Genomic DNA, 27610 nt, shown 5'->3' on the forward strand with positions numbered 1-27610 from the left:
AGTCGATCTGTTAGTCCTCAGTGATCATTGCTTCGGGAGTCCCATACAAATGTCCTTGCTGTCTCCATATGCACCTATAGTATTCTGGTTCAGTTAAAGCCGAAGCTGCTGCACTATCACCCAGAGACAGGGTTCCTACTTTGCCTCAATGGTAGGAGCCACTTGCTAGGACTCGGTTCTTCTCTGCTAGATGCCATCTCTCTTGGGGTTCACAGATGGCAGGCAGGGGAAACAACAGTGTTAACAGCTCCTGTTAGGAGTTCCCCATTGAGTGTGGAGGAGCTTTTGTGCATACCTCAGCAAGTCCCCCGGGGGCCCCCCCCCACACACAAACTCTCTGCCATCGAGTCGACTCATTGTGACCCTGTAGGACAGGGTAGCACTTCCCCTGTGTATTTCTGAGACTGTAACTATTTATTAGAGTAGAAAACCCTGTCTTTCTGCCAAGGAGCAACTGGTGGTTTTGAACTGCTGACCTTGTGGTTAGCAGCCCAACTCGAAACCAGTACACCACCAGGGTTCCCTAGACATCATATTATCCCCATTTTCACTGAGGAGGAAATGGAGACTCGAAGGTTAGGAAGCTCACTCAACATCTTACAGTAGATAGGACCATGGCAGAGATTTGAAGTCAGATCTGTCTACGCAGTGTGGCATTCAAGGGTCAGAGGAACCAGAGACAGCCATCAGGAACTCTTTCAACAATGTCACTTTCACCACATAAGCATCGATTTTTAGAGTTGATAGGGACCTAAGAGATCTGCATTTACTAGTGTTCTTGAGTTTCACAGGTGAGCTTAGTGATAAAGAATATACAGAGTCACTTGCCATTCAGGATGAGGACTGTGTTGTCCTTGTTAGAAGTGCTCAAATCTACTCCAACTCAGAACCACTCCACGATGAGACAGAGTAGAACTTCGCCCAGGATTTTCTGGGCTATAATCTTTATGCAAACAGATTGTCTGTCAGGTCTTTCTCCCACTGAACTGCCAGGTAGATTCAAGCCTCCAGTTCACAGCCTCCTACATACCCATTTGTGCCACCAGGGATCTTTGCGGGACCCGTGGCTATTTCTCACACTGGTACCACCTACTCTGTGATGTTTATTCCATAGCAAGAGGTCACTTAGCCTCTTATACGTCAAGGATTCTACTTGCCAAGCATTCGCTGCCCCACCTGCTTTTCTGTTTTGTGAAAGAAAGATGAAAGTTGAACTTGAAGATCTCCAAGACAGTAAGGGCAGAGTAAGGATCCAGAGGCCATGACTCCCAGCACACTGTGATCTTCTTGACTCTGTTGCATGAATGCAGTGGGTGTAACCAGTGAGCCTGATAGGCCAAAGTGTTCAAAAAACAAAACAAAACCAATGCCACGGTATTCAGAAGAGCAGCTTTCCAGATAAAGAGAGAAAATGGAGATGGAATATGTTTTTGGAGTGAGAGAGGTCCACAAACGGTGAGGGACAGATATTTGTCAAGCACACACTTTGAGATATCATGCTAAAGTCATCCCTGTTCCGTTCCCATACAACCCTACAATTTAGATAGTATGATGTCTGTTTCACAAAGGATACAATCGAGGCGCACAGAGGTAAACTGACTTGCCCACAGTGACATAACTGAAAATGCCAGAGTCATATTTTAATCCATAGGTTGTGGCCTTCATATCACCTTTGCATAAAAGGTCACCTGAGACTAGGCACCCTGTCTTAGTCACATTCCCCATCTCCCCTCTGGACAGTCCTGGCACAGTATTGGGACATGGGGAATCCTCAGAAAATGGCCCTGGTAAATGATTGGTGAGCGCATACATAGAAAAACAAATGCAGGAAGAAATTTACAAATGAATAAATGATTGGATGACTGAGCATACAAGTGGATCACAAACGATATGGGTGCATGTGAGGGGGAAGGATAGGTGGCTGAACAGGTGGGTGCAAAGATGCCTAGGTGGTAGATGAGTGTATGAGTGAATGAATGGATAAGTGGTGAATGACTGCAAATTTCTTAACAACTACAACTTTTTAGATTGGCAAAGGAGATGACCTATGGTTTCATCATTAGGGTATAAGAGGAGACTTGGTTTGTAGAGCTATATATTAGAGCGTATGATGGCGGTATTCAGCTATGGCGCCACTCATGGTGGGAAACAAAGGATAAATGAGTCCCATTTCCCTTCGGTGACTGACGGACGAATCTCACAATGACTTCCTCCTGTATGGCCAGAAGTTTGGACAGGAGGACTACAATGTACTCTACAAGGAAGGGTGATGGCATTATTTCCAAGGGACTGGCTAGATCTATTAATAACAAAGATACATATGTGTGTGTGCGCGCGCTATAGACACCCTAATCTAATCCCCTTTGTGTCACCCCATACCCCACTGGGGAGACAGCAAAATAGAGAGGGAAGAAAATCGACTATGCAGCTTTCCTTGGTCACTTGGCCTGTGATCTTAAGTAAGTCACTCTCCTCTCTAGGCCACAGAGTCTTCCTGAGTAATAGGATCATTCTGAGTTTCTGGCCTCCCTGGCTCTTCAAAATCCTCCACTCTTCAGCTATAAACTTCAGCACAGCAAGGTGTCCACATCAGCTGGCCAAGAAAACCTTGGCTGACTTGTGCAGACCTACATCATGCTTCCTCCCAAGGAGCACAGTCATCGTGTGTGCGCCATGCTCCCCACCTATCCAGCATGTCTTACTTGTAGAGGCCATCAGGCTCCAGACACTTGAAGATGACGGAGTAGACACTGACGTCGGGGACCTCCCCATGGCTTCGGCCAGCTGCTACACAAGATGTGCCCAGGCCAGAGAGTAAGTCATCGGCAAAACTCAGGAATTCTCCTAGAGGGAGACAACAACAAAAAAAATGAGTTTCCTAGCTCAGACTTTATGAAAAGACATGTGTGCTGCCATCTAAACCCATCAAATGTCAGGATACCATTGTCAGGAGAATCAGAGAATCCACAAGACCAGAAAGTAAAGAGAATTAAATAGAATAAATATCTAGAATCTTGGGATCTAGTTTTAGCTCTGTTAACAACTCGCTTTATAGAGTTGGATAACTAAATGCCTCACCTGCACCTTAGCTTTCTTTCTGTAAACTGAAGGTGATAGAATCACTATGAAACTTTTATGTAAGAATAACATACAACATAGATGTCCGCAAAGATTAGATTATGAGGATAAATATAGCAGCACTGTTTGTATTATCAAGAATTTAGAAACAACTAGAATATCCAATGGTATGGAAATAGCAATAACAATTATAGTTCAATGATGCAATGAGCTATTTTACAGCCATTTAAAAGAATATTATGGAAGAAAATGATGCCATATGAAAATATATCCATGACATGTTGTTACGTTTGGAAAAAAACAGATTACATTATTACAGAATAATTCAAAGAAGGGTGCAATTTTTACATGCATATGTACTTAGAGAAGGAAGAAAATACAGCAAATGCTTAATAGAGGCTTTATCTGGGGAGTAAGATAACGGAAACATTTTCTCCCTTATCTTTGTGATCTCTATTTTTAAAATTATCTACAATAAGCATATGCTGCTTTAGTAATGAGGACGAAAATCAATAAAAATTACTCTAAAGTAGATAAAGTAAATGAGCTGGACTAAATGGCCTCTCAGTTCTCTTCCAATTCTAAAATTGGATGATTTAGGAGAAAAAAATGACACTTGGGATCTTTTATACAACCTTGTATAAAATATCAGGAAGCCTCCCAACTTCTGTTCCTTTCACCCCTCCATGCCTGATATGAAGGCCCTCAGACCTCTGTACTCATTTGTCCCCTCAGTAATAGAGAAGGGGAGAATGCAAGTCAACTGGATCCTTCTCACCCAGGTTTCAGGACAATCTACTATAATGTAGCCACCAGGGCGCTGTGGTGTTGGTCAAGTGTCTGAGGAGACTGCCATCCAGAGAAGCCATCAGGTACTGTCTACCCTGGTAGACAGAATCGGCAGAGCATTTCTTGTTGGTCTTTCAAAGAAAAGCTGTTTTCTTCACTCACAAGTGAATCCTGTAACAGCTACCCGTCTGACTGCTCTGGATGGCCCTGCGATCCAGCTGGCTAATAGCTCTAGAATGCATTAATCCCCACAGTCCTGATGGGTTGTGCTTTTTGTTTTTCACTTTTCACAAAGACAATACACAATTCACAGACTTGATATGTAGATGCCAAGGCAAATGTCTAAATCAAGCTAATATTAGCAACATGCAAGTTTGGCTTCTATTGCCAGACAGACTCAGGCCTGAATTCCATTTCCACTATTTATTGTACGGCACTTAACTTCTCCGTTTGTCTTTCTGCAGCAGGACTGTAATCATAATGACATTTGTACTTGGAGTACAGAAAGAAAGTTTCAGAGTCTAGAAAGAAATTATTTTTCTCAAACCAAGGTTTTACTTAAAATTGAAGAGTAAATGGGCTTTTATCTTTACTAATGGTGGCATCCTCGCTTTCTCTTTTCAAGGAGTCTGAGTGGCATAGTGGGTTACACATTAGGCTGTAAACCACAAGGTCAGCAGTTCTAAACCACCAGCCAATCCTTAGCAGAGAGAAGTTTTCTGTCCTCGTAAAAATGTATAGCCAGGGAAGAGCAAAGCAGTAGTTAGAGTCTGTTCTATAGCCTTGCTATGAATCGGAATTGACTCAATGGCAGTGCATTTTTTCTCCTTTTTGTCTTTTATGTCTGTTTTTCCCATAGTACAATCATCAATGGATACTCACTAGCTTCCAGTAAGTACCAAGGCCAAGCACTGCAAGGCAGGGTAAAAAGTTAAGAAGAGAAGGGAAAAGAAGAGTTCTGGGATTACTAACTGGATGAACTGAAAGCCTTGTTTCCCCTCATTTCTCTGGCTGTTCATATTTGTTACCCTTGTGCTTGGATCCATGTCTGTCTGCTTTTCAATTTGCTTCCAGATAACCATGGAAAGCATCGACTCTTCACGCGCAATGGAGTGTGTCTGTGGTCCACATGAATAAACTCTCTTGAAGCCAAAGGACGGCTGTCATTCATTTCCAAATAGCCGTTGTTTTCCAGAGACTTTGAGGAGTTTGAGAATCATTTGGACAAATGGATAAAAGCTCTAAAAATAGGTTGGGTCAGTAAGATCGGCACACGGTTCCAAGGTTTTTAAGTATAGCTAAAGTAAAGAAATTAGGGTGGTCATATTCAAGACATCCTAAGGGTGCTTATTACCCAATTCCATGTGGAATCCCATGTGTTAAGAAACCTCAACGGAAAGGCATTAAAAGGAAGAGAACTGACTTTGAGAGCACACATCGGCCTCTTGCCACTTCATCACCAGGACAAGCTAACGAGTGATGGGTTATTCCTGGGATGGTGCAGCTAAGGGGGAACGCCCTGAGCCAGCAAGAAAGCATGTGGGGAGATTTGCCCTTCTCGAATTCCCCAAAGTTGAAATTTTTATTTTATTCAGTGCTGCCTCCCAGGGGGTGTTGTAAAATGACAGTGTTAGCAGGTTCAACTTGCAAAGAATCCTTGAAGCCATTTAAAGAGTAACGGGTTACTACCCCCAATGCCCAGTGAAGGGTAAACTCCCAAAGCTAGGGAGGCAGACCGTTAGATTTGAACACCTGTCCTTCTAACCGCCAAAGTCAAAACTTTTCTTTTTTAATTGTTTTTTTTCCCCAAAACGTTTCTTTGGTACTGTGCTGCCTCCTAGAGAAGGTGTTCGAATGACAGTGTTGGAGCTTGTCAGTCTCTTCCATTTGTAACCGAATGTGTGTCACTTTCTTAGTTCTTTGAGCTTGGGGAATGAGACAATAAAAGAAATGGTCCTTGACCTTCTCCGGCTTGTAATCTGACAACAGGAAGGGCTGTTAAATACAAGAGCAGACCCATAAAGAAAATTGCCAGGTAGCTTTTCTTGGCACTCTATTTCAGAAAGTTTCAAGGAGGGAGGCAGGTGCATAAAGTTAATGTCTTCATGTCATCTCTCACCTAGTGGGCATAGGTGGGGCCAAGAAAGTCTTGGGCGCTTGTCTGTGCCCAACCACAGGTCAGTGCAATTCAGCACCTGCATTGTGCTCCACAAGATTTCAGGCTCCAATTGGGCATCTATACAATTTAATGAGCAATAATATTCAGGAGGAAGAGAGGCTATCTGACTCCATAAAGATTTGCAGGTTCTGAAACTCTCTATAGGGTCGCTATGAGGTGCAGCTGATTCGATGGCAGTGAATACGATAGTACAGTGGTTAAGAGTTTGGGCTATGAGTGCTGCCAGCATATGGGTTACACGTTGTTGTGCTAACTGCAAGGTTAGCAGTTCAAAGCCACCAGTCAGAACCCCACAGGACAATGATAAAGCTTTCTACTCCCGAAAGAGTTCGTCTCAGAAATCCACAGGGGCAGATCGATCTACCCTGTCCTTCAGGGCTGCTGAGTCGGAATCCACTCAATGGCAGCAAGCTGAGTTGGGATTTGAATTTGTCTTGGGCAAATTCTTTAACCTTTTTATGTCCATTGCCTCAGATATAAAATGGGGTAATAATAGTATCTTACTTACATTAAGTAAATCTGCTGCACAAGATCTTTTTTTTTCCCCTCTCCACCCCACCCTCCCTCCACCCTCCAGGTATCGCCACTGGTCCTGAAGTCAAGATCGTTTGAAAGTGTTGAGAAACAAGGATGTCACTTTGAGGACTAAGGTGCGCTTGACCCAAGCCATGGTCCTCATTGCATCTCACGCACGGGAAAGTCGGTCATTGAGTAAAGAAGACCATAGAAGAATCAGTGCATTTGAATTGTGGTGCTGGAGAAGAGTGATGAAAGTACCATGGACTGCCAAAAGGACAAGTGGATCTGTGTGGGAAGAAGTCTATCCAGAGTGCTCCTTAGAGGCAAGAATGGCCAGACTTCATCTTACATACTTTGGACATATTATCTATCAGGAGAGACCAGTCCCTGGAGAAGGACATCAAATTTAGTAAAGTGGAGGGGCCACCCAAAGGAGGAAGGTTCTCAAGGCGCTGGACTGACACCGTGTCTGCAACAATGGGCTCAAGCATAAGAACAAGTGTGAGGATGGCAGAGCCCCCGGTAGTGTGTTGTTCTGTAGTGTAGAGGGTCGCTGTGGGTTGGAACTGACTCGATGGCACCTAACAACAATAACAACAACAACAACAACCACTTACAGTACTGTTAAGACCATAATACAAGACACTGCATGCAAATCTAATTAGCATAATACTTGCCCCACAGTAAAACCTCAACAAATCTATTAGTTATCAGGATTGTTTGTGTTACTATTATTGTTATTGTTGATGTCATTTTAACAAAGAATTAAGGACCCTTACCCACTGCTATTGAGTCTACTCTGACTCATAGCAACCCTCTAGAGGGTTCTCCAACCGGTACACCCCCATCCAGCAGATAGCTTCCTCTTTCCCGGAGGAGCAGCTGATGGGTTTGAACAGCCAACCTTTTGGTTAGTGGTCCAATGCTTACCAGCATCACCAGGAGTCTTCAGGATCCTGACTGATTATTGTTTCACCCAACTGGCTCCTTTCCCAAGGGTCAAAACTGAAGTCTAGGGAAGCAAACGGATGCACTCCTGGCTACACAAAGAGGTGGATTTGGAACAAAAATGTGGGCGCTTGGTTCTTGAGCTTTGTATCAGTTGGCCTATCAGATAAAAACTGTTGAAAATGGAGGCGCTTTCAAACTTGTCTCAGGAGCCCCTTGCTTTTCCATTTGAGGCTGCCTGTTTCTGGATAAAACTCTCAATAACTAATAGCCATGCCGCTGAGTCGGTTCCAACTCATAGAGACCCTTCATAGAGTTTCCCAGACTGGAAATCATCCGGAGAGCAGACAGGCTCGCCTTTTCCTACGGCATGGTTGGGGAGTTTCAACCACCTACCTCTCCTTTAGCAGCCCATTGCTTATCCCATAGTGCGAACAGGGCTTCTTTATGCAGGATGAGTTCAACATATATGTACTAGGTATCTACTCTGCAAACGCACCCTTCCACCTTCTGTAATCTCTGATAATTTTTTTTTTAATTCAGAAGATTCCTAAGGAGTTCATTAAGCAGGCACCTGGTATGTATGAGTCCTTTCTGCCCTATCTTCAACCACTGTGACTTCAGTTCGATCCATTTCTTATATTGATGAAGCATATTGTATTTAATGAAAATTTAAAAAAAAACATTTAAAATATATCTTGATTTCAAAGTTCCATTGCTTTAAAAACAAAAACAAATGGGGCCCTGTTGGCACAGAGGACCCCTGTTGGTATTCCAACCTGGTCTATTAACTGCAAAGTCAACAGTTCGAAACCACCAGCCACTTCTCAGGAATTAGGATGAGGCTTTCTACTCCTAGAAAGAGTTAGCATGTCAGGATCCCACAGGGCAGTTCTCCCCTGTCCTATCGGAGCACTCTCCTATGAGTCCGAATGGACTCAATGGCGGGGAGTTTGGTTTGGGGGCATCGGGGTTCGGCGGCCAGCTGGTCATGGAGAGCTCAGGAGTTGAAACCCACCAGCCGCCCGCTCCACGGGCGAACGATGTGGCCGTCTGCTTCTGTAACGAGGACAACCTTGGCAACCCTATGGCCACAATTCTACTCTGTCCTATAGGATTACTACCTGTCAAAATCCAGTAGACAGTGGTGGGATTCTCCTGCTGAAAATGTTCATGCTAGATGGTTAGCACATTCCCAGGTGTAAGAAAAGCTGCCCTCACATAACACTTCACAGCCACTCAGGTGCAGAGTCCAGGATAGTGCACAGATCTCCTGCCTCGGAGCCCATGCACCTTCCACTGCACTACCCCTGCCTCGGAGCCTCAGTCTCCGCCTCCCTAGTACATTGTCATGGGCACACAGCAGGTCTCCCTAGGACCCAGGCTGCCCCTGCAGTCTCACCCATGCCAGTCCATGTCTCTAACATTCTTTATCCGTTTTCCTTCCCTTGCAAACAGATAGGGAGTTGGGAGTCGCTGCACAGGAATGTGCCTGTTCCCCATTACGGCTCTTCTGGGGCTGTAACCCGAGTGAGTTTGGGCCAGACCCCCACACATTTTTTTACCCACTCAGACTTGTGCTCATTCCATTCCACAGGAAAGGTTAATCACGGTTCTGCTGAAGCTTCAGTTCCAGCTCAGTGTCGCACACAGAGGGGTTTTTTTTAAGACACCCTCCATTCCCCACCGCCTCCGTTCTTCCACCCTCCCCTTTCATCGCTCCCTCAATCCTCTTTCTCCTTGTTTTCCTTCTAGCTGTCTTTCTCCCTCACCCTCTTATTTCTGATTGAGTTGAGGTCATAGTCAAAGGCAGCCACAAGAGCAAATTGAAAACAGGTTGGGAGAAATGCGGCAAATACATGCTGAAATGGAAGGGGCAGGAGCCCCTGGGTGATTTAGCCCAGGTGGGAAGGAAGGTCCTCAACATAGGGTCGGCTCTGCGGCTATTTCCTGCACGTCATGAAAGTGAACTTCAATGACTGAAGTATGCAGGGACGCCTGTCTCCTCCATGGCGGGGCCTGGCATGAGACCTCTCAGGAAGAAGAGCCAGGGTGCTTCATGCAAGGCCCTTCCAGAGTGCATAGGCCTCAGAGGACACAGGAGGGCCCCGCCAACGACGGATGTCCACCAAGTACACCCCTGTGCCAGACATCTTGCAAAGGGACTTCTGAGGAGAAGCCTCACCTTAGCCCTCTAGTGGACATCTGTTGGTGCGGCCCACTCTGAACCTCTTCCTACTGCTCTATTAGCAAACCCCAAAGCCTGCCAAACCTGTTGTCATGAAGTCGATTCCAATTCATGGGGACCCCCCACGTGGCAGTGAAACTGCTCCTGTGGGTTTACTTGGCTGTAATCTCCGCTGAAGCTGATTTCCAGGCCTTTTCTCCACAGTGCGGCTGAGTACACTTGAATGGACAACCCATAGACTGCTAGTTACGTGTAAACCGGTCTTCTGCCAATTGAACCCAATGGAGTTTTCCAAACCAGTACTTGCCCGATCTCAATCTTTATGATTTAGGTGGCACGTAGTCTCCTGCATCCTCCGGAAATGGGCACTTGTGCAGTAGCCAATTAGTTATTCTATATCTGTGTCAGGCTAAGAGAAGCCCTGTTAGTGTACTGGGTGATGTACACATAGGGCTAATGACCGCAAGGTCAGCAGTTCAAAACCATCAGCCTCTCCTTGGGAGAAAGATGAGGCTTAGAAACTCCTGTAAACAGTTATAGTCTCAGAAACCTACAGGCTTCTGCCCTGTCCTAAAGGATCACTGGGAGTCAGAGTGACTCCGTGGCCATGAGTCTAGAAGGTTTTTTGGATGTCAGGCAAAAAATAAATAAATAAAGGGACCTGCGGTCCAGGCCCGGCCAATGCTAATCAGACCAAGTCCTTGTGACATCATTTGCAGACCTGGATCTAGTTGAGCTGGCGGTCGCTAGGTTTGCTCTTGGGTATTTCAGGTGTATGACTCAGTATTTTCTTTTTCTACCAAAGATGGTTTTCATTTGTTTTCTGTTACTTGCAACTAGGAATTCTGCAAGATACAAATCCTATGAGGGAAGTTTCAAGGTTGCCATTTTATAAATTAGAAGAAAAAAAAAGTTCACAGATCTTAAGCAAGCTGCCCAAGGTCACACTCAATCGAAGTAACAAGGCTGGAATTCAAATCCAGAGCTGTCAGACTCCCAAACCTGAGCCTTTCCCGTCATAAAAACCCGCCCAGAGCTGGGAATATAAAGATCCTATTATGCAGCAAGAAGAAGCCAGCTGAGTATCTCCACGGTCCTGCTTGCTCTGGCCCCGTTTTCCTTTCTGACCACATTGCCTATGGGCTCGTCCTTGCTTAGTCACCCCAAACACCCCGGCATTTCCCCTCTCCCTCTGACGAGCCAGCTCTGCTCCCACGGCGAAGGAGCCTATGCCCCCCTGGTTTCCATGCCTGCAGGATTCATCTCTATTACTTTGCAGAGTTCACTTCCTCTCTTTCTCCAGGTCCCTGCTTACATAGCATGCCTCAGGAAGACTTTCTCCAAGGTTTAAGGTCATTGCTTCCTTAGTCTGTGTAGGCAACTGGCCTAATAGTGTTTTTAGAGTTTCTGCTCTCCTGTTTAGGAGCCTTGCTGGTGTTGTGGGTTATGAGTTATGGCAACTGCATCTGCCACTGGGTACAACTTGCTGCATTACCATGAGACCAGAAGAACTAGATGGTGCCTGGATTTTTCAATCAGGGACTCAACTGATGGATCCTGATTGAAAGGAGGGAAAGCAGGGAACAGGACTTCAAACTAATTTGGAAACAAAATTTACTGAATATACAGAGATTGAGGCCAGCTGCTCCAAATTAAGCTCAGAAATATAATCCTTAAACTTTGAACCAAAACTCTGCCACGAAACCATCATTAAACTCAATGACAGTTTCACCCAATAAATTAAAATGGCTTTCTCAAGCATAAAACTCTGATAAAGAAGTTTAACCTTACACCAGCTCATCTACAGCACAGATGAACACTTTGAAGAATAAAATCCTAAACTGATGGTGACGAAAGAGTGAGAATGGTGACACAAAATATGTAACCAGTTTTATTGAGCTGCTTATGTAGAAAGTGTGAATGGATATATTATTAAACCTAAAAAAAAACTATACCTGCTTTCTCGTCTCTCTTCACAAAACTTCGCACTACCTCTCATGCATTGTCAAAGCTCTGTACTGTCTAGATTCCCTTCTGTATTTCCTAGAAGGCATGGACTTCACTGGCTTCTCATGGTGGCTATAAATCAGCAGGTTCTCTATAAATATTTGTACAGTGAGTGGATGTATCTACTATGCACTATAAATGGAACTGATGGCTGAGAACACACACACACATTGAGAAGACTGGCTTAGGTTGGGTTCAGTGCAAAGCAGAGACTAAGAAGAAGATTTGATGCCTTCGGTTTATTGGTAAAGTGATCCCAGGAAGGAGTCTCTGGGTGGTGCAGTGGCTAGCAAGCTAGGCTGCTGTGTTGGTTACATAATCTCATGTCAACTTGAAGCTCGATAAAAGTGAAGAGGTAGAGTCTAGCCTGGAATTCAGATCACAGTCTAAGGGTACCTCCTTGTGGGCATGGCCTTCTCATAAAAAGGGTCTTGGGGAACCCCCCCCCTTTCTCTCTACCTTTACCTTCCTGCTGGTGAGTCACTCTGAGAACTGCCAGAGCCACTGACATTGGATCCATATGATTTTGCAGCCACCAGCTATGATCTGCCCGCATTCTACATCACTGTGTGTGGCTGCGTGAGTCTGAAGAGGGACTTAGGAATTGAGTATCAGACTTACGGAAGTGAGTTCTGCTGGGCTGGACTGTTTTCCTGGTATACAAATACTTGTTGATATAAAGCTCTTTCTTACACATATATGAGTGTCCCTGGATGTGTTTCACTACTCAACTCAGCCTAACACCGCCACCAAACAAAGAGTGGTAGGTCTGAATCCACCCAGGGGTGCCTCAGAAGAAAGTCAGGGCCATCTGCTTCTGAAAAACCAGCCAAAGAAAACCATCTGACTGACCCACAGGACGGCCCGTAACTCCGAGTCAACTTGATGGCAATTGCATAGGGCTGATCCCAAGAAGCAGGAGCATGTGAAAGGAAAGATTGGCCCAGGAAAGAAAAGATCATCGATAGAACAATACATCATCGGGCATGGTGCTGTGTGTGACAAGACTCAATTCTGCAGGGACTATCTGAGAAGTAAAGCCAATTGTTTGCCTGAATGTTGGGAGCTGGAGAACTTGTCCCACCCACGGCTGGGCATCTTCTCTGCAGTATGAATTTCCCCACACATGTCATCTGTGCCAGCCTGTGGGTCCAGGGTGCACCCCTCAACCTGCAGTGAGTGAAAAGGCATGCACATGCACTTGACATGGTCCCTGAGAGCACAGGGTGACTGTGCATGTGCGCAGAACTATCCGCCACAGCTGTGGTCAAAGTAGACACAGCAAATTGCCCTGCCCCAGAAGCTGTCTGCTACAAAGACCCAGTTTCTGTTTTGGAGGCGTTTGTAGGAGGAGCGGCCCATGTGTCTTCCTCACTGAGGTCTAGGCCCATCCTTTCAGCTTCGTGCAAACATGCTGCAGGCACTTATTGAAGTGCCATGAAAGGACTTTGTCCCATGGACACAGGCAGGTAGGTCCCCTACCTTCTGGTGCTCACAGCTTAGCAAGAGAGAATTACAATGGTCGCTTTTACAAGTGACCCACCAAGTCCTGCAACTTATTATTAATCTAGGATTTAATAATGTTAACCCCAGCATTAATATGCACTTGGCTAATTGAGCATCCCCCTGTCTACAGTTGGAATAATTTGGCCATAAAAGCCCTCGTCATCCCCGTGGTCTTGAGGACAAATGATGCTGATGCAGTTGGCTCAAGGCGCTATTGCTAACATGTGTGTGAGGGGGACTGGTGTGGGGCCTGGACGGGGGAAGAAGAATGGGGAGAGAGGAAAGCCAAAGCCCCGCAGATCCATCACACTCCCAGGACCACAGTGTGCGTCTGTGGCCTTCCCTGCCCTCACTGATGGAGGGCACTCTTGGCTTCCTTGTCTTTTTCAAGCCGCGTTCACAAATGTTAAACACGATTGTGAAGCGAAACGATTCAACCATACAAAATGTGCTTCTCATCAGTTCCTCCAACACATCCAACTTTCTCTGAACAGAACATTTCATTCAATATCTCTCTCTGCGCACGCATGTGTGTGCGTGCGTGCGTGTGTGTGTGTGTGTGTGTGTGTGTTTAAAAAGGACAAGACCCTGCATGCTGAGGATGGGTCCCAATAGCTCCTCTATCCACAAATTTAAAGAGCCTGTAATTCAGCAGAGCAGGCTTTATTGTTCCCATTGTGCCAAGAAGACAGGCTGAGAGAGATGAGGCAAGTGGTCTGGCCACACAGCAAAGTCAGGATTTGAACCCAGCTTGATTCAATCCTTTTCCACAACAAGTTGCTGTTGAGTCCAGTCAGACTCCTGGTGATCTCAGAGGTGCCGGAGCAGAAGTGTCTTCTCTGGGCTTTCAAGACTAGACCTTTCAGAAGTAGATTGTCCAGTTTTTGTTTCCAAGTTACCATTAGATATACTTGACCTACCCAGCTTATTTAGTTCAGGTTCCTTAGAAAGCACACCTAAGAGTAAGTCCTGGGGGCAGGATATTTATTGGGTGTAGGAGGGTGATCTCAGGAGGCAAGAGCTGGAGAAGGACAAGAAGGAGACTGCCAAAGTAGGGCAGCCAAGAGAAAGGGGCCTAATTCTGCAGTGACTTCTCACACTACCCCTCTCTCCTACGCTCCCCAACCTGGATCTAAAAGGGTTGGTTCTCCCTTGGGTCTTCCTAGAACCTACACATCCTTATTGCAGCGTAGAACCACAAGTGTCTGGAGCAGAGCAGCAAGGGGCCCAATCTCCCCATGCACCAACTTCTGATGGAGCTGAAGAGAGCAAGCACACGTGGCCAAAGATTACTGTACTGGGAGTCAGGAGCCACTGTCTGAGATTCCATACAACTTCGTTTACCTCTCTCTACTAAAGCACTAACAATGTTTGTCAAGCCCTCTCAGCCTTTCCCTGGCCTGCTTTTGCCTCTAAACCCACTGACCCAACTCCTCTTTCTTTTATTTCCCTATGACTTGCCTTCCTCAGTCTTGACCTTCATGCCTGACTCCTATTCCCAGGAAATGTCCCTCATGACTCTTAGAAATTTTGATCACTAATCTACCCTGGAGTGTTTGCCCAGTTATATCACCTCAGTGCCCACCCACGGCAACCGCCCTTAGGCCATTAAACCCTTTGACTCTTATTTCCTTCGATGAGGAGAATGACTTTTTCTTTCTACAACCCTCTTCTTTGGTTAAGCCCTTTACACTTTACAAGGCACATTCACACCTCCTCCTCCTGCTCATATTTAACACTCACAAGTGCTCGGTGAGGTGGACAAGATGTGATCAAGTAAAATTTTTCATTTCACCCAAGGGGAAATCAAAGCTCAGAGAAGTATTAAGTCTACCTAAAGAGGGTGGACTTCTGGGATTGAATCACACATTTCCTGACTCCTAGCCCAGTGCTGACGAGGCCTGAGGACATGCATGCAATTATGAACAGAGAGGTCAGCAGTTGGAAGTCACCAGCTGCTCTGTAGGGTAAAGATGCAACAGTCTGCTTCCATGAAGATGTATGGCCTGGGGAATCCTATGGGGCTTTCTGTTCTGCCCAATAGGGTCTCTATGTGTAGGGCTCGACTCAATGGACATGGGTTAATGCAATGCTTAGAGTCCCTGGGTGGTATAAGTGGTTAAGCACCTTAAAGGGTGGTGGTTCAAATCCACTCAGGGGTGCCTCCGAAGAAAAGACAGACCATCTATGTCGGAAACATCATGGCCATTGGAAATCCATTCACGAATACTTCCACCCTGACACATAGGGGTCCTCGTGGGTCAGAACTGACCAGAGAGCTACTGATTGTGATCTGGTGTTTTAGTGACTATACTCTGTGGTCTTTTCTCAACAGCTAGACAGTGAGTGGAATCAGATCTAGCACAGATTTGTCAAAACCCGCCCTACATCACAAGGCACCCACAGTTCATGCGCATCTACAAACACTACTGGTTTATATAATTAAATGTCCAAAACACAGATGTTAAGTCCCCTTGGGAGAGATAAAAGAAACAGTAAAGACAAGGTTGTGCCCAGCTCTGGGTTGAATTTTGGTTTTGGCAATCCACTTAATCTCTTGAAGCGTCCTTCTCCACATCGGTAAAATGGGCACCCACAGCATATTGAGACTTTCATTATGGACAATATATGAAAATCATGTAGCACACGGCCTGGCACATAGTGAACACTCAGTAAACAGTAGCTTTGTGGTTACTGCTCCTCGTTTGTAAACATCCAAGTCAATGAAAATGTTTATGTGGGGGGTAAGCCCAGGGGAGAAATTCAACAATCAGAGAAAGTGAATTATCATCCCCAGTTTACTTCTCGCTTCCTTCAAAAATAATTACACAACTATGTGTCCAGAGATAAAAAAAATTTAAAAACCGCTGAATGTCCAAAGCTCTCCTTCTATTCTAAATACAAACCTCCAAGCCTGTGGTTAAGATAGCTGGGCTACCTTCAGTAGATAAGGGAATTTGTTTTCTTTCTTCACAAGAGTGGGACCAAGTTACAAGTCTGACCAGGACCCAGCAAGGGCAGCCTCTAATGAGATTCCAAGGCCACTCCATTCCCCTACCACTTCCTCCATCACACTCACATGCGCACACTCACACGTACACACAGATGCATGTGCTCCTCCCAGGCCCTAACCCGGTAAGGCTCCAGGAGGGTGGAAAGAGACCCGCGCTAAGATGAGTCAGGTTTTCTGGTCGTGCAGGCAGCACCATTCCACAGGCAGAGGTGAATCACTGAGGAGGAGGTGGGAACTGGAAGGTGGCAGAAAAGGGGGAACTTTGAACGCGAGACAGAGAGACAGATATTGGCAAGGCCATTCAGGGACAGAGCCAGACACAAAAATGCTGAAAAGAAGATCAGAGCGTAGAAAGGGACCATATTCAATGACCAGAGAAAGAGATTAGGGGACTCAGACAGAAGCAAGGGGAGCAGTGGAGACACAGAGACATAGAGAGATAAGCAGAGATGGCAATAGAAGGACAGAGGAATAGAGACAGAGGAAGTCCAAGAACAAGAGTGAGAGGGGAGAAAGGAAAGAAGAGAGGGAGGAAGGAGAGAAAGGAGGGAGGGACTGACGGAGGGAGGAAATGCAGAATGGCTTGTGCATCTTCTAATTCCATTATCTAGAGTCTTTTTTTTTTTTTTAACATTTTACTAGGGGCTCATACAACTGTTATCGCAATCCATACACACATCAATTGTGTAAAGCGCATTTGTACATCTAGAGTCTTAAGAAACCCTCCTGGCGTACTGGGTTATGTGTCGGGCTGTTTACTGCATGGCTGCTCTGAGAGAAAGATGAGACTTTCTACACGCATGAAGATTGATGGTCTTAGAACCCCCCGGGGGCAGTTCTACTCTAGTCATGATGAGTTGGTCGACTTGATGGCAGTGAGCTTGGTGGTTCTTGTTTTCTGTAGTCTCCTTACCAGAAAATCTAGACCATGGGTTCCCAAATGTATGTGGCCTACTGCTGTGCTAGAAAAAGAAGAAAGAAAAGGAAAGAAAAACAAAAACCCAGTGCTCCCTGGCAATGAAAAGTTTTTTATATTCTAGCCCCCAATCCAGGATACAGTACAGACATCATTCTGCAGCCCCTCTGGATCATTACCACTTTGGACAACATTGAAGTAGACCTTGGGCCCCCAATGCGGACCCTGATCAAGTCCCTCTTTAGGTCTGGTTGGAACCCAAGACAGTCCAAAGTGCCTTTCCCCACAGCATGACTGGTGGAGAGTCTTGGGATCTCACCTGAACCTAACAGGGAGAGCTGGCCGTTGAGGAGAAACACGGAGGTGAGAAGAGGCTCAATGGGATATGGGAGCCCTGGCTGTTTCCCAGGCAGCATTAGCCACTGAGGCCCAGCCTCGCCAGCAGGGGAAGGCCTAGGGGTGAAGGAGGAGGGAACAGCTGGTCTCACCCAACTTCTTCCATCAAACCTTCCCAGCCCTGCTGGTGTTTTGTATTTTTTTTCACTCTATTAAAATGACTCCCTTGCTTCCCCATTTATGTTAAAAATTTTCCTTTAAATAGTGAAAGGGAAACAAGTTCTCTCTTTAATCCACAATGAAAGCTATAAAAGGGTTTTAAGCTTGGAAAATTTGGTCAATTTTTCCTTCTGTTTAATACCTGCCTTGGGTTACATTGCATGAGTAAATATATTTATAAGCTTTTAATTCATACTAGCCTTATGAGTTACACCACACAAATTTATATTCGCTTTCATGTATGAATGTGTATACATGCATGCATGTATAGAGTGGGCACCAAATCAAAAAAACTCTCTTCCATTGAGTCGATGCTGACTCATAGTGACCCTGTAGGACAGAATAGAATTGGCCCTGTGAGTTTCTGAGATTGGACCCATTTATGACAGTAGAAAGCCCTGTAAGTATAAAATGTCTAATCTGCTGAGAAGGGGGCATTTTAACAAACTCCACCTCTAGACTCTGTATATGCATGTCAATCAGTCCTTAGATTCTGCAATAGCTGCAGCTTAACATGATTTACAAAGTGCTCTCTTTTTCTCATTTGATACAATAACCCTATGAGACAGACAAGGTAGGATTAGCACACCAAGGTTGTAATACCTGTGATGAAGGTAAAGGTACTAGGAACCTACAAAGCTCCAAAGGATCACAGCTGATACCACAGTCCTTCTCTCACAGCCATGTGCACTGTCCCCATGGGCACAGGTTGGACAGTGCTCATCTGGATCCGTTAGGACCATAGCCAATGGGTCATCTTGGTATCATCTTGTTTTAGGTCCCATTATAAAGACTGGAAGCTAAAGTCCATGAAGTCACTGCTAGCCCATATCATGGCAATGTGCAAATCAGAGGTAGAATGGGAGGTGCAATGTGTGTGTGCCTGGGGGCAGGGAGTACAATTCCTTTCTTAAAGCACTATCCTTTCACGTATCTGAAAATGTCTTAAAATCCTGACTTGTCAGACAAGATGGTTGATCCATGATTAATAAGACAAGGTCAGGGCAGGGAAAGAGTTAAGGAGGAGGAAGGAAGGTCAGGTGAAAGAGGGAACAACCTGATGGAGTCTAAGAAGACAACACATTTCACATAAAACACCAAAGAAAGAATAATAATAACTAGTCTTTATGAAGCACATAACACTTTTTGATAATCACACTGACCGTTTGAGGGTGGGATATGTTTGCCTCACCTTCTCAACTGATAATAAGAATACTACTAATAAAAAACAGTCCATATAATCAAAGAATTCATACTGTTAAGTATGATGTCTAGGATTCCATGTATTTCACTCCACCTCTACTCGAACTCTATGAGTGATGGCCCCAAATTACAGATGAATATATCAGGATTCAAAAAGGGGAAGTAGCTTTGCCTAAGGTCACCAAGACAGCAAGTCACAGAGATAAGACTTGAATTATAAGAAAGAGAAACAAGTCAGAGATATAGTCACATCCTCAGAGCAGGGATGGAAAGACTTCATAGGCTCACTAAATGCTGATACACCGAGACGTGCCCAGTTTTGCACACACTGTTGTTGAGAGGTGCTGACAAGCTGGTCCTGATTCACAGTGCATCTATACCCAAGAGAGCAAAACACGCCCGAGTCCTACACGGTCTTCACAATGTGCATATTTGGGCCCAGTTGAAGACACTGTGTCAATCCATCTCACTCACTCAGGGTCTTCCTCTTATTCACTGTCCTTCGACCTTACGGAGTATGATGTCCTTCTCCAGGGACTAGTCTCTCCTGATAACATGTCCAAAGTACTTGAGATGAAGGGTCACTATCCTTGCTTCTAAGAAGCATTCTGGTTGTCCTCCTTCCAAGACAGATCTGTTTGTTCTTTTGGTAGTCTACTTTGCATATAGGACATCAAAGCCAGAGAGGATTTCTGTCTGAAGTCACACTCCATAAAGCACTTGCTAAGAATGAAAGCAGATTCCTGGCTTCTCGTTTTGTGTGATTTACAATGTCTTCTAGTCTAACGATTCCTTTGTTTACATCGTGCCTATTAATGAATGGAATCATGTGGACAATATAACCAATGAGTTTCTACTATGGGGATTAAATGACTCCTGCTTGGCTATTCTCTGCTATCCAGCTTGACTCCCTTTTTCTACTTATCCTTTATTGGGTGTTCAGTGGATGTAAACTGATATGGATTAACAGCAGAAAATAAAAACAAAAGTAACACTAAACAAACAAAATACCAGGAATTTAACAGGCAAACCACCATTTTTAAATTTCTACAGTACTGGACTACCTGACTTCAGTCTCCTCTTATATAAAATGAGAATATGAAGGGGCACTCCCCCGCCAAATGGATTTTTTTCAAAGCTATGCATTAAAAATTTTTTTTTTATATAAAGCAATCTTATCCTCTTTAAAGTACTCTCCATTACACTTGATACATTTGTCAAGTCTGCGATTCCAATCTTGGAAACATTTTAAAAATATATCTGTTTGGATGGCTGACACCACCTTCCTCATTTTTTTCCTTCACCTCTTCGACATCAAATTGCTGTCCTTTCACGTCCCTCTCAATTCGCAGACACAAAAAGAAGTCGCATGGAGAGAGGTCAGGTGACCCAAGTGCATGGAGCAAGAGAGGCATGCTGGGTGTTTTCTTTTTGCCAAAAACTGGCACACTGAGTTGGCTGCATGAGCAGGTACATTGTTATGGCAAAACCAGTCCCCCATCTGCCACAAATCAGACTTTTTGTCACACATTGCTATGCAATCTTTTCAGAACCTTTGAATCAGCAGTTCTCCACTTGTGAGTTGAGACTCTTTGGGGGTTGAATGACCATTTCACTGGGGTCGCTCAATTCAAAATAGTAGCAAAATTACAGTTATGAAGTAGCAATGAAAATAATTTTATGGTTGGGGGTGGTCACAACAACATGAGGAACTGTACTAAAGGGTCACAGCATTAGGAAGGTTGAGAACCACTGCTCTAAATAGAAATCTTGATTAACAATCTGACCTGGTGGAACAAACCCCAATGGCCCAAAAAAACAAACAAGCATTGTCTTGTCTTGATCTTTGATTTCACTTGATCGGCTTTTGGGGGGTTAGGTGATGATGGCATCTTACACTGGCTTGATTGATGTTTGCTTTAGGGGTCATAGGAATAGGACCATGTCTCATCACCAGTAATGACCTTGGGGGGAAAAAGTCTGGGTCTCTTCAGAGCTGTTCTTTCAAAGTATGGCATGGTTCCACTCAATACTCTTTTTCCTAGTCAGTCAGAACCTGAGGCACAAATTTCACAGCGACCCTTGTCATTCCCAAATCTTCTGTTAGAATTTGCTGAGCTGAGCTCCAAGTTAGTCCAGATAACTTCCCTATCTCTTCAATTATCCATCATCAGTCTTTGAGCACAAGTGCACAAATTTTGTTGACATTTTCATCTGTTCTGGAAGTTGACGGAGGTCCAGAACAAGGTTTATCATCAATTGATATTTCACCTTTTTGGAAACAAGAAAACAACTCATACACTTTTGAGTTTTTCCCGTACTGCTGTCCTTCTAATCTGTGTTCAACATCACAACAATACCTACGTCATTTTTTCCCGAGAAGGAAACAAAATTTCATAGATGCACACTGTTCTTTTAAATCAGCCATCATAAAGGATGAGGTTCAAGCAAAACTGCTTTTATGAAAGAATTCACTATAACCAGAGAGAACCTTTCTAGTTGATGCCACTGGGTGCACTAACTCAGAGCGAGTTGCCTAGTAGGGAAAAACGACATACTATGAAAGCTTGGTTATCCCTCTCCCCTTATAAGTACTACCTCTCTGATGGGACGGTTTAAAGATTCAATGTGATGTATAGTGTTTAGTTCAATCCTTGCTCTTGAAGGTGAGGGAAAGTGGCTATTGGTCAAGGGCATTTTAGGATGAAATTTTATAATGTTGCTGTTATTAGGTGCCATCAAATTGGTTCCTACCAATAGTGACCCTATGAACAACAGAATGAAACACTGTCTGGGCCTGGGCCATCCTCACAATTATTCCTGTGCTTGAGTCCATTTTTGTTGCCATTGTGTCAATTACCTCCTTGAGGGCCGTCCTCTTTTTCGCAGCCCCTCTACTTTACCAAGAACGATGTCCTTCTCCAGGTACAGATCTCTCCTGACATGCCTTAACTACTATGTAAGATAAAGTCTTACCATCGTTGCCTATAAGGAACACTCTGGCTGTACTTCTTCCAAGACAGATTTGTTTGTCCTTCTGATAATCCATGTTACTTCCAACATGCTTCACCAGCGTCACAATGCAAATGCATCAATTCTTCTGCAGTCTTCCTTATTCAGTGTCCACCTTTTAAATCCAAATGAGGCTATTGAAAATACTGTGACTTGAGTCAGGTGCGCCTTAGTCCTTAAAGCAACAACCTTGCTTTTAAATACTTTAAAGAGGACACACGTCACAGATTTACCCTATACAACCTGTCTTTTGATCTCTTTACTACTGCTCTATGATCATGGATTGTGGACCAAGCAATCTAGAATCCTTGACAACTTCATTTGAAATACCAGTGACGTAGCTTCCAGCATCACACAAGCCACTAATTTTGACAAACTGAGAGTTAAGTAGTGGAGAAATTTATAACAGATACAATATTTTCACATTCATTGGCTCTTTGTTATGGTCTATGTCATCTTGGGCAACAAGAGCTTCTTCTACTCTGCCCTCGCTGACTACATACCAACTACAAAGTCTTCCTTGATGCTCTTTGGACATGCTTCAGGGTTTTATCTATTGCTGGGTTTTAAACCCGAGAGAATCTCTATCAAACTACTTACAAGGCTTATGCCCTCCCATCTTCCAAATTTCTGCTCAAATGGCACTGGTTCAGAGAGGGTATCCCTGATCACTTTAATTAAAAATAAATAAATAAAAGGATCCTTTGATCTTTTTCTTTCTCTTTTTTTACTTCTTATTATGATTTAATTTTTACAGAGTAAATTGGTTTGCCATTCAACACTTCATACACGAATTGCAGTTCCCAAGAAAGACAAGCATTCTTCCCGCTTCCACCCTCCCTGCGCTTGACCATTATTATTCATCCTTCTCTCCTTTCCCTTCCTGCTTTTTTTTTTCTTTTTAAAAACAGTTTATTGAGGGGCTCGCACAACTCTTATCACAATCCATGCACACATCCATGTGTCAAGCACGTTTGTACATTTGTTGCCATCATCATTCTCAAAACATTTGCTTTCTACTTGAACCCTTGATATCAGCTCATTTTCCCCTCCCTCCCCGTACTCCCTTCCTCACGAACCCTTGATAATTTATAATTATAATTTATACATTATTATTATTTGTCATGTCTGATATCTCCCTTTACCTACTTTTCTGTTGTCCGTGCCCCAGGGAGGGGGTTATATGTAGATCCTTGTGATCGGTTCCCCCTTTCTACCCCCACATTCCCCTTCCCCTCCTGGTACTGCTACTCTCAGTATTGGTTCTGAGGGGTTTATCTGTCCTGTTTTTCCTGTGTTTCCAGTTATTCTGTACCAGTGTACATCCTCTGGGCTAGCCGGATTTGTAAGGTAGAATTGGTACCATGATAACGGGGGGAGGGGGGAAGGAGGAAGTATTAAAGAACTAGAGGAAAGTTGTATATTTCATCATTGCTATAGTGTACCCTGACTGGCTCGTCTCCTCTCCGCCGCCATTCTGTAGTCCCTTCCTGCTTTTGAGAGTTTCAATGCATAAGCAAATGCTGTCCTTTTGATTTTGCATGGTTGATTGTTCTGGGGAGTGTATCATCCTTTGATCTTTATCTCCATACCCTGCTTCATTTTTTCCCAAGTACTTATTGCTATTTGGCATTATGTTGTATCGCTATTAGTTTATCATCTTTTTTCTGCACTACAAAATAGCTTCATGAGATAATACATTTTCTTTTGTTCAACTGTCATCTCCTCAGCTCCTGAAAGCATGTCTGATCTACAACAGATGCACAATAAGTTTACTGAATGACTTCATTAGAAAATTCCGCATAAACAACTGAGAAGCTAGCAAGACTTAGATTTTTTATTCCCATTTTGTAAATAAATAAACGGAGGTGGTAAAACATCTCCAACATCCTTCAGCTAGCGAGTGACATGGGTGGGACTGCTAACCTGACTCATCAGTCTCAGTCCCTAGGTACGCTTTCTGCACCACCAAGTGTATTTTCTACCGTCAGCCTCCTTCACCTTCAAGCACCTACTAGAGGATGAGGGTCATTGGAGATTGTGCCTCTTCAGTAAGAAGGCACAGTAGAGGAAGGCGTCAGAGTGATTTCCTGCTGTGTTCTCCACCAGACACGGGTCTTGCCAGAGCAATCCATGGAATTTCTGAGCCCTAGCCCTCAGGTGGGAGCAGGGCACAGAGCACACGTTTCAGACTAGCTACCAGCAGCCAAAAGGAGGAAGAAATGGATATCAAATTGGGAGAATGTGGGAAGAGAGCAGGAAGGAGATTGTTGTAGCCATCTCCAAGGGGAGAGCCAGGCAGGAGAAGTCCAATTACCCTTTCAGAGTAATTTCCTTTCTATAAAGAGGTGATGGCTTACTTCATTGCCCCAAGGTTTCCATGAGCCTCCTGGGGACAGCCAAGTCCTCCTGAGGAGGGAAGACTCACTGGCACTTCAGTTCCCTGGAGAGGAAAGAATGCTGGGCTTGGTCTTGGGCTGTGTCCCATCCTGCTTTCTGACTCACCTGCCCTTTCTGGACCTTGGATCTCTCAACTTTTAATAGACTTCCTGGGCCTAAGCAGGCTCTAGGGTTTGGTTTGGGGGAGTTACTTAAAGATGATGTCTCAAAAACCAAAAAACATGTGCTGTGTATTGAGTCCTTGCTGTAGAGAACACCATGCTTGATGCTTTACCTACATGAACGTATTATGGCATTGGCCGCTAAAGCTGAAGGATGAAGGTGTGACCAATGGCATATCAAAAATACATAAGTCGGGGTCCTGTTGGTAGAGTGGGCTATGAATCAGACTGCTCATAGAAGGTCCATGACGGAAAACTGGCTGCTCTGTGGGAGAAAGATCTCAGAGACACAAGAGGCAGGTCAGTTCTGTCCTATAGGGTTGATATGAGTTGGATTCAACTCAGTCATAGAGAGTTTGGTTTCTCATTTGTGTAAGCAACAGTCTTGAGATTATAACCAAGGAATACCCAGGCTCTATTTCTTGTCTGTTTCATCAATGTAGAGTTAGAAATATAAGAGGGTGCTTCGATTAGCTCATAGAAAGATTAATTATCTTTTAATTTCATTTTCCCACAAACTTTTCAAGGCCCTTCTTGTCTCTCAAAAGTTCAGTCAGAGACAAGCCTTTTGGAGATCATTGAAGTCAATTCTCTCTTTCCCCGTGGAGATTTGAGCCAAGAAGAAAGTAGTTTGCCTGAAGTCACATAACATAGTAGAAACAGGGTCTAATTTGAACTGTCCATCTCCTAGTGAAATAACTGATTAAGCACTCAACTACTAAGTGGTGATTCCAAGCCTACCAGAAGTGTCCCAGAAGAAAGGCCTGGAGATATAGATTCCAAAAGATCATTGCCATCGAGACTCTCTGGAGTAGAGCGCTAAGGTAAACACGGAGGGTTGCTATGCGTTGGAATTGACTTCACTGGTACTTTAATTAATCCTAGATCAGGACGGACATGTCTACTGCTCTAGAGTATGAACACATGTATGGGGGGGGGTCATATTCAATCATCACTGCCCCATTTGAGAAGAAAATGGGCACCAAGTTGGTCTGAAGGACAAGAATTTCTAGGAAAAACACTGGACCCCATATTCCAGGGACCTAGTGTAGTGCTATCCCCCAGGGGGTATTTCAACTACTTTAAAATGAATGGATGAGTAAATGAATGAATGAATGTTTAGGCCCAATTTGCAATTCTCTCCTGATTCTTGGCATCATCTCACAATGGCTCACACTTCCTAGCCTCATTGTCTGAAATGCTCTTTTTGTTCTTCTGCAAATGATCTGAATTTTCAGGCCTCAGATAAAGAATCACCAACATCTTCACAAGCTTTCCGTTCTGTGTCAGTTCACAGAGACCTCACTAGCTTATCTACCTGGGCAAGTTTCACAACTTTTCTGAAGCTCACCCCCTACATTAGGAAAAGGAAAATAAAATCTCCAGAGACACGCTGTCAGGATTAGAGATGCCAATGAACTCAGTACAGGCATATATATTTGACACTCACAATATGGTAGCAAGGTTGTCTTTGCCATCTTCTTCATCATCGTTTCCATTTGGCCTACAGCCTGTAGGAGTTACACTCCTAGGCTATTCTTCTAGAACTTCAATTCTCTGTAAATGTGTCCTTTCAACAGGACAAGCAGGTATGTTCTGGCAACAGTCTATGAGTGTCTGTGTATGTGCCTGGGTGTGTGTTCAAGTGTGTGTGTGTGTGTGTGTGTGTGTGTGTGTGTGTGTGTGTGTTGAAAACCCGCCATTTGAGGAGCTGTGATCCATGGTGGCATCATAAAGACCGTTACCCACATACATGGAGCTTTCCTTTATTTATGTTGATCTTCACAATAACACTTGAAGAAGATGGCATCTTCACTTCACACATGAGAAAAGTGGAGCATCAGAAACGAGAGGGGTTGGACATCACGAGAAGTGGAAGGCCGACAATGATTGTGGCAGACCTACCCTCTGGACCCACCTCTGCTAACTCCCGTCACGTGCACGTAAAACAGCCGTTGCACACACAGAGCAGAAAGCACACGGAGACTACAGAAAGAAGTAGGACTGGGAAGCAAGCAAAAGGCCAGGATGTGAAACAAGGTTGGAATTGAGGCCGTTTCGCAAGGGCCGGCTCAGCGTCTGCATAGCCTTTGCCATCTCACACGTCTACTTAGCTCTAAATTTTTTAATGAGTTCCCTGAAAAGCTGAATTAAAAAGAAAAACACTTCACACTTAGATCTCAATATGGATTTTAACTTTCTCCTCTTTTTCTTGTGACAAGAACCTTCTTAGAACACTTTGTTCTAACAACCCGGAATTCTGTGATGCTCAGCCTCCCTGCACAATAGCTGAAGACAAAATAGGTGCACAAGCAAATGTGGTGAAGAAAGCGGATGGTGCCGCGCTATCAAATGATATAGCATCTGGAGTCTCAAAGGCTTGAAGTTAAATAACTAACCATCTAATAGAGATGCAACAAGCCCACATGGAATAAGCACACCAGCCTGTGCGATCATGAGGTGTCAATAGGATCAGGTAACAGTCATAAGAAGACCCCAAACAAACAAACAAACAAACAAAAACATATTGTTGAGAACATGGAGGTATAGGAGCAGAGACTACAAATGCATCTTAGACAATGGGACATCCCCTCACAGAAGGGTCGCAAGGAAGGGATGAGCCAACCAGGGTGAATTATAGCACTGATCAAACACACAATATACCTCTGGTTCATTGAGGCTCCCTCACCCCCCACTACCATGCCCCCAATCCTGCCTTTCACTGCAGACTAGGCCAGAACATGTACAGAGGTACAAAAAAAGAGCTCACGACACATGGAATCCAGGTCACATAAACCTCTCAGAACAGAAATGGTAGTAGTGATACCAGGAAGATAGGGGAAATGTGGGGGAGGGGGGTGAGACCATGGGGGAAGGGAGAAAGGTCGATGTAAAATATGAAAACAATAATTTATAATTTATTATTATAAATGGAGTCATGGGGTAGGAGGGGGAGGGAGGGTAAAAAGAGGAGCTGATACCAAGGGCTCAAATAGAATGAGCTCCTAAAGACACAATTACGGCGCCAAATAAGTGGCACCAACTTGCGGGGCTGGGGCAATGTTCTCCAGGAAGCTGTATATGCTCTAAACCAGTGGCCAAAATATGGTGCTGTGTCTCCAATAGCCAGAATTCA

At 44.3% G+C, this 27610-nt stretch overlaps 1 protein-coding gene across 1 annotated transcript in view; it reads right to left on the bottom strand.

Moving 5' to 3' along the window:
* The window catches only part of ASTN2 (astrotactin 2), a 1157183-nt gene that overhangs the window by 85086 nt on the left and 1044487 nt on the right, over nt 1-27610 (bottom strand). The window contains exon 20 of the mRNA XM_045296567.1: nt 2703-2844. Coding sequence (XP_045152502.1) covers nt 2703-2844 — 142 coding nt within the window. The remainder of the gene's footprint in view (nt 1-2702; nt 2845-27610) is intronic.

This window comes from Echinops telfairi, unplaced genomic scaffold, assembly GCF_000313985.2.
Source record: "Echinops telfairi isolate 266 unplaced genomic scaffold, ASM31398v2 ScPeMD7_7410;HRSCAF=8448, whole genome shotgun sequence".
NCBI lineage: Eukaryota > Metazoa > Chordata > Mammalia > Afrosoricida > Tenrecidae > Echinops > Echinops telfairi.